We start from the raw sequence: 12,528 nt of genomic DNA on the forward strand, positions 1-12,528 counted from the left end.
TTGGTTTGGTTTAAAAGTTAACTTTTTCTGGGTAGGCCAATTTTTGTTTTTTTATTGTATTCTTTTTTGATGTGCATTTAAGTTTGAAGCACATGCTGTCAACAGGTAAATAACAATAACTCGTCTCCAAACACCAGACGTGGCGCGCCAAAAGGCATGCGTGCAGAGGCACTTTGGCATTTCGTGCCACCATTTCGCCCTGAGGGCAAAAAAGAGGGAGAGAAATGTGTCTACTTGAGCCAATGAGAACGTAGTATCCACCCCAGTTCTCTATAACTCAGTTTCTCAGAGGTAGAGCGACGCCACAACCAAGTTACTGCAACTGGAAGAGTTTGTGAGGAAGAAGCACTCCACGGACGTGCCTTCAGAACCCATCGCATCTGTTTATCACAATTTCGTTGACTATAGGAACAGAACTGAATTAAGGTGGACTTCCTCGCGTTCTCTGGAGGGCTGCGACCCATGATGAGCGCCGGACAGACTTATGAGAAGAAAATTGCGAGCATTTTGACCGATTTACCCGGATCTATGAGTTGCCATCCTAACTCCAAAGACTCGCCAACTCTCCCCGAGTCTTCAGTCACGGACATGGGCTACTATAGTGGACAAGCGGCCCATAGCCATCACGAATATTACCAAAGTCAAGCCTACGGTCAACCCATGAATTCTTACCATCATCAATTCAATTTGAATGCAATGGGAGGTGCGGGTGCATACCCCACCAAATCTGAATACTCCTACACAAATGCCTACAGACAATACGGACACTATAACAGAGACATCCAAGCCTCACCCCAAGGTTCAGGTAAGACTGAATCATTTTCCTGCTTGCATCTTGATTCTGTGGAAGAGATCCAAACATGAAATGTGTTTGGGAGATTTACCTAAAGGATTCATTTGGTTATGGTATTGAACAAGACACCACTAGAAGACATGTCTCTGAAGTTTGTGTAAAACACTTAAGGATGTTCCCATACCCTATTTTTTTTTCCAATTTTGTATTAATTATCTTGCCACTAACATGCATAGACCTATCAAATACTTAGAATATAGTAGGCTATATATTGTGCTTATATTGTGTTGGGTGAGCTAAAGTCGTATTTGTTAAACAGCTATATTTTGATAAGCTAAAGTAACTATCATTGACAGCTTGACCAAACCATTGTGATGGTATTAGGCTTATATAACTGGTTTTTTTATGAGTTTTGTTATTTCCTCTTATAATTGTCACTGCTGTTATTTGTGGTCTTTTCAATTGAAAACGTATCCTATTTATTTTGTTATTTTTAGTTAAAGAAGAACCAGAACCAGAAGTTCGTATGGTGAATGGGAAGCCGAAAAAGATCCGCAAACCGAGGACCATTTATTCCAGCTACCAGCTCGCCGCGTTGCAGAGGCGCTTTCAGAAAGCACAATACCTCGCACTCCCGGAAAGAGCCGAGCTTGCTGCTCAACTTGGCTTGACTCAGACACAGGTAAACATCCGTTTTTCCGCCTTCATTGATCTAAAGGCCTGTACCAGAAGATTATTTTTTGCATTTACACATATGAAATTGTAATCCAATTTCCATTATTGCAATTATTTACAATTCAAACTAACATTAAAAAAAATTACACTTTGTTTTTATTGTTGGGGGGCTAAAATAATTCACGCATTAATGCATATTTAGGCTCTTTGTGATCTAGTGCAATCATATTTTAAAATCATATTTATATAAATTGTTAATTTCTAATATTTTTGCTACAGGTCAAGATCTGGTTCCAAAACCGAAGATCCAAATTCAAGAAGCTGTACAAGAATGGCGAGGTTCCTCTTGACCACAGTCCAAACGCAAGTGACTCGATGGCCTGCAACTCCCCTCCATCTCCAACAGTGTGGGACAATAACACTCACAGTACCCCTACCAGCAGGCCTCAGGTCCCGCCGGCAACCCATAGTTCATCGCCGCCCTACCTGGAGGATTATAACAATCACTGGTACCAACAAGGATCCCACCTACAGCACCCGGCGGCAGTGCACCATCCAGTTCCACAGCAAAGCGTTGGAGCCGTTTACTAACAAAGACTGTACCTAGAGTTTGAACAGCAGGCCCAACTCCTTCCATTGACATCTCTGAGCTCCGAAAGAGTAGCACGCGCTATAAACTGACATGACTGGGAGTACTAGGCCTGACAGAAGGGAAACCTTGGCTCTGCTGGATTAAATGTTCATCGTAACATGTCCCTGAAACGCTGGTAAACCTCTGTACTGCGGAAATATTTCAGAACTCAAAATCAGATTCAAAAGCACATAAGGGATGTCGAATCACTTGTTGTATTTAAAGGACGTCTGGCGTGGTTTTAAATTATTTATCGCTTCCGTTGTACTTCTTTTATTTTCTTTTGTAAGAGGTAATACAAATCATGTTTTACAAGTTACCAACCGAAACCGATGACAGAACTGTGCAGCTGATCCATTATGCGAACATTTCTATCATGGATAAGGATTTGCAAAGTGCGTCAGAAACTCAGGTCATATTTATAGATTTGTACAAAATGTCGAAGGCTGTACATATGTGTTTATAAAAGCAGAACCACTAAGATCATATTAGTTTAAAATGGAAATACTGCACTGTGGTGCCTCCAGACCTTTTATATTCATGTAATTAGTATACTTTTATTGCGTTTCTGTCAAAATGAATAAAGTTATCAACTAAATATTGTGTCTTTCGTCCTCGTATTCACAAAAGGAAATACAACAGCATGTTTATTAGTAAGCAACATTCCTTTGATTAAACGGAAGGCTATTTTGTTCTCTTGCTTTCTCAAGAGGCTTGATATTCCAACCGTTACTGTACTGAGGGTAAAGATTTAAAAGCAGGATTTGTTTAAAGGGCTAGCCGTCTCGTAAATTTCCTGTTGAATGGTCGTTTCACTCTGATTAGTGCAGTACTCGAGGATTTATTGTAAAAACAACACTGGGGCTGTAAACTAAAGTACAGGATAGGGGAAGGGTTAAGTAATCCAATGTACTTCGACGAGGCTTCATGCCGTCAGCAACAGTCCACTTTTACATGTTTTACTATCCGGGGTTGTATGCAGGTAGGCAGTGACTACAGGCAGCTAGACACTTTGGAGTCACTGGACTTTTATTAGTTTTTCTCCATAACAGGGAAGAAGGAACGGGAAGGCCGTAGCCTGCAGGGACACACTTACTGTTGACAAATGGACACACACGCGCACACACTAGAGGAGCTGAACCAGGTATTTCTCAGAATCGACATGTCGTAATTGCGAGCAATTCAAAGTGAAAACGTTTTCCGAGTGGCTGAATGTCCTACAAAGGCTTACTTAATACATATCTCAAATACTTATTTATATTGATAGTAATGTCTATTTAAATTGAACACATTTGATTGAAATGGAAGGTTCTGAATGAAGTTAAACTCAAATCAAAATGTTATTTATCTATGATAATACGTATTAATGAGAAAAGCTAAAACACTGAGATTTTGAGGAAAGAGAAATTTGACAGAAAATATAGAGTAGGCCAATGGCATACCAAATAGACAGTTATGATGTTAGAACATGGACTCATTACGATACACATAAACCGAAACAACGGCATGCCCTTTTACTGGCCACAAAAAAAAACATATTATTAAGTATCTTGCTAAAAACGTACGATATATTCATAGGTTCACATAACCAGATGGACCACCAACGCAACGCGCCGCTACTGCGCAGCATGTAAAGAAGCGCTATTGTGCACGGAGAAAATGGACGCACTGCGCACAGTTCCCACTGAGCATCCTCAGGCTGTGCACTTGTGAATATGCAATGTGTTCATAATTTATCGCCATATGACAACATGTGAGAGAAATGTTGTATGTGTACAACACGTTTTATGTGTTGTTGTTTTTTTAAACACAAAGGTGTCTTTTCCTGGCAGTTGGTTAAAGGGACATTCAAATGACCACATCATAACTGAATTTATGATTGTGGTTCGATGGCATTAAATCACAACAAAGGTAAAGACGTAAATACAATTATTTTATTTTTTATGTTTATGCATTAGCATTTCCACCCCTCAAAACGTCATATCATTTTCATATATTTAGATAAAATCACGCTAAAAATACGATCACAAAAGTTTGTGATATTTACACTTTAGAAATAGCCTACACTTTTCTGAAATTAAAAATGTGATTTCCAGTGAAGCATTGTAACAGTCCTAAAAGATCACGGTCAGACACACGCCCGACTCTACTTTGTGGCCACATGAAACTCTCACATGGCACTAAGTGGGCCATTCTTCTTACAAAGAAATCTCATAGACATTTGACCTTCCCATGGTGGCTTCACCATGTGTGGCCTGCTCATTGCTAGCTGCCCATACGTCGTCGGGGGATATATTTGTACTGAGGACAAATGTTCTGGCCATGGGCCTGGTTGGTGCATGTGTGGTGCGGGAGGTCATACAGACCCATACCCATAATCTCCTAACATTAGCAAGCGCAACTTATCGCGTTGGCATGAACTGTTGAACTTGAATGTGATACGATATGGCAGCACATTAGAAGACCCTAAATAAAGATTGTGCCAAGACTTCTAAGCTCTCCTCCTCCCATAGCATGTAAACCGTCAACAAATGGTGTCAGCGTTGGTCTCTGGGGTTCTGGGCCATGGGGTGAACTAGGGGTCGGGAAGTGTAGTTGGGATGGCAAGTGTAGCAATGGAAAGACAGCTAGCAGCTGTCTAACTCTCATTCAGAGTCTGATTCCTCCATGCATTTGGATCACTCACTACCACCATTTCACAGTAAACATATAAATGAAATTAAATGAGAAAGGCTTTCTAGACAGCTGAGGATTGGTGAACCCCACATGACCTCAAGGCTGTGGTGGGTGGTGAAGCTTAGGCCATGCACTGCTGAACTGTAAAGGGATTTGATAAACCCTCACGTCAACCCTCACAATTTGGTCTGATGCCGGCTTAGCTTGACTTTGAAAACAATATGTATTTTCCTTGTATGTGTGTATGTATTTAGGGAGTTAGATGGCTGAGCAGTTAGGGAATCGGGCTATTAATCAGAATGTTGCTGGTTCGATTCCCGGCGTGCCAAATGACATTGTGTCCTTGGGCAAGGCACTTCACCCTACTTGCCTCAAGGGAATGTCCCTGTACTTACTGTAAGTCACTCATGATAAGAGTGTCTGCTAAATGTCTAAAATGTAATTGTATTTGTTTTGGCCCTCTTTAGCGTCATAACCCTTAGTTTAATCATAGATCTCCCTCTTGGTTCTCTCAACTCCTCGCTTTGTCTCTTTCTATCTCTTTCTTTGTCTGTTTGTGTGTGAGCATGTCATTTGCTAATCCCTCCAAAGTGTGCATCATGCCCTTGAGTCAACCATCCTTTAAAAATGAAACCAAATCTTGCATTCTTTCAAACCAGGAAGATGCAGATAATTACACACAAGATGTCAGATCACTCAAGTTAATACCAATAATCAACCAAGAGTATATTTGTCATTCTTCCACCACTGCAATCTAATCACATCCTATTTAGTCCCTCATTGCTATCCCGAAATTAAACTTCACCAGACACCCCCGATCCAAAAATCCAGACCCTGAAAAGCACAGATCTATTCAAACTTTGAATCTATATCATCACCCATCTCCCACTCTCCATTCCGCTTCTTTCACCCGTCCGTCACAGGAGCAGGCCTTTCAGTTTCACTGAATCTGCCGGCCTGATAATTGGCCTGTTTGAAAGGGCCTTACTCTGTCTGTCTAACTCCAGCACCCATTATTCTAATCTTGAGATGTAAAATTGCCTATAATTTCCGCTGATGCCTCGACACTTCATTCAGCAACACTTGCCTCTTCTTCCCAGAGCTTGCGTGTTAACAAGGCCCATAATCACCACAGAGAGGAAGAAGGGAAAGGAGGTATGTATAAAGAACACAGAGCACGGAAATATAAAATGGGACACAATTGGTTGCATTTATCCAAGAAGTCTAGTTGGAAGAGTGAAGACGTCGGAGTTCAGAGCTTTGCGTTGCATCCAGGGTTGTCTCTTGCTTCTAATCCAAGGCATCTAAAGAATACGGTAACGTTTCAGGTGAGGCAGGAGTGTGTCTATCTTAATATGGTGCAATTAATGATTCATATTGTCGACATGTTCAAGACTGCGAGGAGACAGTTATATCAAAAGGAAAATAGACCAGGTTTTAAGCTAATAGTTTTATCTGCAGTATATACTATGCACTATCTGCATTGTAAAGAGTAAGCAGTACAGCATCAAAAATCTGTATTCTTATTATAGTTAAGAATATTACTTTTAATAAATAATTAGCATCTTATGTTTTTATTTAAAAAGTTAGTTATAAAACTAAGATAAATGTAAGCCTACAAGTGGTATGTGATGGCCAATAATGATATCTCAGTAAATGTAGGCTAAGTATGTGTTTAGCACGGTGTTAACATGCTTGGTTACAACAGAAACGTATAGGCTAAACTTTACGTTGCGCGAGACCTATGAAACAGTGTGAGCTCTGTGATGTCAAGAGCAGGTCACTGGACCCCACGAGCTTTGTCAATTGATATTTTCAAACAGCCCTAAGGTCCTTGATGTTGTCCTTGTTCACTGGAATCGATAACCGTCTGTTTCCAATAACATATTTGAACTATAGCTACATTTCAATGAAAGCTTTGCAATCGTTGAATGATTGATTGGCTATGGACTAACATACATGTTTGCCAAGCCACTACAGAGCTGCATGAAACACGGACGAACAAAATGGATGTTTTCTTCTTCAGTTCACATAGGAGGCCTATTCGGTATCATTAATCAACGTTTACCCAGACTCAATTTGCACCACACTGAATTAGCATTAACTTGTTCCAGCGGCGCACTGTTTACAGTAATATAAATAGATTGTTAGTAGTGTTTAAACATTTTGAACACCAGAATGTAAAAATCAGTATAGACTACTATTAATCAGGTACAGCTTCGAGATCGAAAATGCAGTCATTTATCAGTTTATTATGACAACTGAATTTCTTCCTGGGTTTACTCGAAGAAAGGAAAAAGGAAAATACTGTTACACTTGTGTCGTTAGAATCCCATTCAAGCCCTGTATTCGTCTCATTAATGTAAAAGAGAAAGAAAAAAACATGAACGAAGGGGTTAGAAAAATATCCACTGATTCGTCCTTTGCAGAACGCGAACCTGTAAAGTGATCTTTTATACCCACACCAAAGTTTAAATGTACGATGCTGAGAAAAAAATGACTGAACGCTCCGATTCTCTTAGGCATGGTCACGTTTTCTAGTTGTGTCTTGCATGCGTGTGACACTAGACGTAGTTTGATTTACAGAACAAATGTGACAAACATGACAAGTTTCCACATCAAAAGAGACACAGCCGTTAACTTGATTGAGCTGGTCCTGTAAGCTACATTCGAACACCTGTGCAGAATTGCAGGCTGAAAAACTAGCGATGCTATTAAACCTCTCGAATTTTCAACAAACATGTTGAAATTAAACGGGTTTATTTCTTCAAGCATATTATCAGTTCCAGATGTTTTAGTAATACTTTATTGTCAGACCATGCCCCTAAATGTCCAGCAAGGGAACACACATGGTAGACTACAGGCTAGTTCCCACACAGGCCTGTCCAAAACTACAAGGGCATCATGTAGGCCTACATCCGTACAGACCCAAGTGCTGTTGCATTTAGAATGTATTTTCCGATTATAGTTTCCGTAGTCTATAGTATTTAAGCAGGCCAATGCTTTCTTTCTCTAAAACTGAAGCATTACAGGTAGGCTTCTACATGAGGCGTGCGTACCGAAAATGTGTATGCATATATAGGCTAAACCTTAATTTGGCAACATCAGATTAGGAATTTGTGGTGTAAATCCTCCCTTCATCAATTTTTCATTGCTCAAATTCAAAGACGTTAGCCGACACATGAAATTCACCAACTCATTAATGAACACTCTTACAGCCTATCCCATTATCTATCAAAAGAAACCGGTGTTTATTTGACGTGTTTGCAGAGACACGAGTCAGTTATGTGACATACGGCAACATTGTGTCGTGGCACTCCTGCAGTGGAAAGCTCAACACGGTCATAACATCGTAACCAAAACGACGGACTACACATAACATACACAATACCTATCAGAATGGCACACTTTATGTAAACTCATAAAGTTGTTGCCTCAATGTTGTAGCTTTCTCCAATAAACGAAGTTAGGTTTTAACTAAATAGACAAATAATATTTTGGACATAGGGCCTATAGCATCGTCCAAATACATAAATTGCATACAATGATAAGAACACAATTCATATTTAAACACGCGTCAACACACTATTCAAACTTGTTGCATGATATGCATTCGAGTGTAAAGTTGCCTAACATCTCGTCCATGGCTGTACGGTAGTTAGCACTTGCTTGCACAGAGACAAGATTGTCCACTCACATCATTTGAGGTCTGGACATTGTATCTGGATGGGGATTTGGGTACCAGTGCCCAAAATTGTTCATGTAGTTGTTGGTATGCATAGGGGTCCCTTTATTTGCCATTGACACCTCCCACAGTTGGGGCATCCCAGGTGAGCAGGGCGAGATGGATGACGTGCTGTGGAGATGTTCTCCTTCCGGTCCACTGCCATGCTTCATAATCTTCTTGTATTTCGAACGCTTATTCTGAAACCATATTTTCACCTAAAAGGAAATAAATTTGTATTTTACTGAGTTTCCAGGCATCAAACATATGCCTATGTGTAATCAAAGTCATCATCCTATTAAAACAATTATCTTATAAACAAAATGCATGTTATGGCCCATGCAGCCTTAAATGAAAAGAACGGAGGAAAAAAAAAAATTACATCGAAAATAGAGTAATTATGCTTTGACTTGAAAGGAACGTGGCTTCGTGTCAAAGTGGCTTGCTGCCTTTTTCGTTCTCCGTTTAGAGCCCTACTTTCGACGGCTGATAAAACTGTCGGTCTGTGGAGAATTACTCTTGAGAAAATTGATAAGCGACACTTAGACTACAGTATATTCATTTCTTGCTTTGCCATTGTTTAAACATTTTACGAGGCCAGTGATGCATGAGTCTGACATCAACAATAAGAGACAAAAGATGTATACAAGGCACATAGAGATTTAGCTGTAAACAAGTTGATAAGTCATAATGAATTTGCGTTTATGATGTACTTTTGCTGACTCAGAATAAGATTACTTATTTTAAGTTTTACAATGGTTAATAAAAAATATTCGTTAAACGCCACATGTCCTCAAGTAAAAACATGCACATGGTTGAATAGGGTCTTAAGATTTATGAAGATTTTAGCAAGATATGTGCCAATGTGCATATGAATGTTTAATTATCTGCGATCGGGACTGTTTATCGTTGGAGAGAACAAAATATATGATACAGATTGTCTTTGATATATATTCAGTTCAACTATATAAGAGGGAACACATATTTGGTGAAACAGCATGGATAACTTGAATAACTGATTCCATAAGAAACCCAAGTATGCTCTTTGCCACCTGTTCCAAAATGTTTACAGATCCAACATCCAAATGGTTGCCATATTACCTTTTTCATACTCAAAAAATTATTTTTGACACAAATGAATGATTATACCAAAGGACTGTGTGCTTGTATGTGTGTGCATGTATGGTTGTGAGTATGTGTGTGTGTGTGTGTGCGTCCGCGCGCATGTGTTTATATCCATCCGTCCAATATTGTGACTTGCCTTTTTCCTCGAGCTTTCTATTGGATACGATTAGCTCTATAATTAGGTCAAAATACATCACGACACAAATTTATAAAGACAACACGTAGGCCTTAAGATAATGTTTACATGTATTTCCCATTGTTATCTAGTTAATCAAACGGTATGCTGTTTGCTCGTGAGATACACTTAGTAAAGGATTAACTCACAATGGTAATATGAGAATAAGGTAGAATAATGTTATAGAAAATGATTGACTGAGCAAATCTCTCCTATAGGTTATTCATTTGTGCGTCTGCCGGCAATAATAAACGTTTGAAGATCAATCCTCTCGTCAAAATATTTTTGCAAAGCCTAGGCCTATGCTTGATGGATTTAAAATGGACACAACGAAAACACTCCCATTGCTTTGTAGCAGTTGGGATCTTGTCACTGTTTTAACTGTAGAGTATACTATTGTGCAACATTAAGATCTATTAGATATAGGCCTATTTTTTGCTGTAAAATAACCTGTGTTATTGTGGTGAATTGTAAAAGTCAGTCGAACGAAGAAAAAAAAATAGGCTGCAGGTAGCCCATTTCTCAATCTCTGCAATTGTGTGATTAAATCACGCTTTCAATAGGGTACATCAAGTGTCCAGTTTTTTTATAATGGTCCTCACCTGTGTTTGGGTCAGCCCTAATTTTGCCGCCAAATCCGCACGTTCTGGTAAAGCCAGGTACTGGGTTTGCTGAAATCTTTGATGTAGAGCCTGCAGCTGAAGACTTGAGTAGATGGTCCGAGGCTTGCGTATTTTCTTTCCTTTGCCATTCAAGCGAATTTCCCCGTTCTCGATCATTGTAGACTTCTCACGATCTTTAGGTTGGAGCAGAGAACATCAGTTAAGATGTTAGTTTAGTTGTCTCAAAATTATTTTGATTTGTGGTTAGTGATTTAATTATTGTAGCTTATAGGCTACAATGTTGTCACTTAACCGAGCCTAAGACAGGGTAGATTTACAGGTATTAGCGTAGTTGATCTTCCTAAATCACTGACAGATAATGAGTGAGTAATAGGATTTTTGTCTGGGATATGGGTTAGGATTGGGTGTGTTTCAAACCTTCCATGGCCCCATAGTCTTTGGATTCTCGAATTGAGGCAAAAACAGTTCGCTCAAATAAAGTACATGTGGATATTCAACTGTGGTTCACAAATCATCTCTCATAAAGGTTAGTCCGATAGCATATGTTCAATTGAAATGATACAAACGTGTGAATCCTGTTCGGGCCTTTAAAATGTAGGCTATGAGTGTATGTGTATATATACATATATAAATCCATGCAAATAAGGCCTATACATGCTGATGTCAAACTGTATTGGGCCTATATTATAAACGTCTGAAAGTTTACACCCGATGGCTGTCATCAAATAAAATAAACTTGTTATCTAACAATTAGTTTACGAGGCTGAATGACGTTTTCCGAGGTAGGCTAGGCCTTGCTCATAATTGACCCCTACCCCATAACGTTATGGTCAATAAAAAATTATGATACCATCTGCGTTCATTGTAGAATATAATTAGTAGTCTACAGCACATGTTTTGCCATTTGCAGTTTTGTTCACGATGTTAATTCATTGCTCATCAGAAGTTGTCTGTCATTCACCAAACGTTTTAAGATGTTGACCTAAATTCAGCTAATTGGACCTCAATTCAATAAGACAGAAAAGTATACTGTAGGCTCATTTAACAATGATACGTTATTCATTTATCATCATAGTTCACGGAGTTCAGCTATAGTTCCTCGTGTTAACATTTGGAAGTTGTACACGGTAGGCGAACTCCTTTCATTTAATCTTGTGCTGGCAATTCATAGATTGCTTACATAACGGAAAAGGGGATTGTATTAACAACATAAATCCAATAGCCGAGTATTTTACACATACCTGTCTCCTCTAATCTTGAGAGTCCCAAACTGTTGTGGTTGTTGTGCTGGTAGGGCATGTAAACACTCGGGGGATGAGTGTTCACTGCGCTGGGGTAGGCGTAGCCCAGAGAGCGGCCATAGGTAGACGCAGCCGGGCTAAAGGGATTATCCTGTTGAGAGTGGCCAGCAGCGTGCAAGCCATGGACGGGGTAAATGTGAGAGAGTCCCGGGGAATGCTGCTGGTGCGCCGGGTGCCCGTGCCCAAACTCTAAAAACGCCGATTTGGAGGGATCTGAATTCAAACTGTCAGGCAAAAACCCCATAGACATAATTAGCTAATACAGAAGTCCATAAACCCGTCGGTCCAAAGGGGGATTCATTGACATAGGTTGAATAACGAGTACAAGTTGGAACGAATCCAGCATCAAGTCAACAACATCGCCTCAAAAAAAATCCAAACCGGGGAAATCTTGCATCCGACTCGTGCTAATGAATCTGAATGCGAAATTTAAGAATCCTTCCTTCTCTACATCTTGGGTAAAGCTCTCAATATTGTCCAGACACCTCTTGCTTGTGGATCCAGCAGTGCGCCTCAAACTCACTGCCTTCCATCAGGGCGCGTGCTGATTGGTCTGAGGCACATAGGCTGTCTTTCGAGCCTGCGGGAAAGGATGATTAAGTTCATTAATGCAGTCCTTCAGCGACCGCTGACAACTCCAAGTTCATCAAAGGATTTGATAAGAGTAGGCTGCAAGTATTTGCAACCGAATATATCAAATTTAGCATATTCTTGTAATGCATATATTCTGAATGGAACCTAGATAAAGTTATATAGGCTATATATTTAGATTGTAGGCCTATAGGTTATACGTAATTATATTACA

General features: G+C 39.7%; 2 protein-coding genes across 2 annotated transcripts; one reads left to right on the forward strand and one right to left on the reverse strand.

Annotated features, from left to right (window-relative positions):
* Positions 1–282: 282 nt before the first annotated feature.
* dlx3b (distal-less homeobox 3b) lies at positions 283–2,697 on the forward strand. The gene is made up of 3 exons (XM_084669963.1): positions 283–805; positions 1,291–1,475; positions 1,748–2,697. The coding sequence occupies exons 1-3, from the start codon at positions 463–465 to the stop codon at positions 2,057–2,059; spliced, it is 840 nt and encodes a 279-aa protein (XP_084526089.1). The 5' UTR covers positions 283–462; the 3' UTR covers positions 2,060–2,697.
* Positions 2,698–8,005: 5,308 nt separating this feature from the next.
* Positions 8,006–12,200, reverse strand: dlx4b (distal-less homeobox 4b). The gene is made up of 3 exons (XM_084670179.1): positions 11,664–12,200; positions 10,402–10,595; positions 8,006–8,717 (listed from the first exon to the last, which is right to left on the reverse strand). Exons 1-3 carry the CDS (start codon positions 11,971–11,973, stop codon positions 8,469–8,471), a joined length of 753 nt encoding a protein of 250 aa, XP_084526305.1. The 5' UTR covers positions 11,974–12,200; the 3' UTR covers positions 8,006–8,468.
* Between the last annotated feature and the right edge of the window lie 328 nt (positions 12,201–12,528).

Source organism: Hypomesus nipponensis, chromosome 13, assembly GCF_054491055.1.
Source record: "Hypomesus nipponensis isolate SF chromosome 13, ASM5449105v1, whole genome shotgun sequence".
In the NCBI taxonomy this organism is placed as follows: Eukaryota; Metazoa; Chordata; class Actinopteri; order Osmeriformes; family Osmeridae; genus Hypomesus; species Hypomesus nipponensis.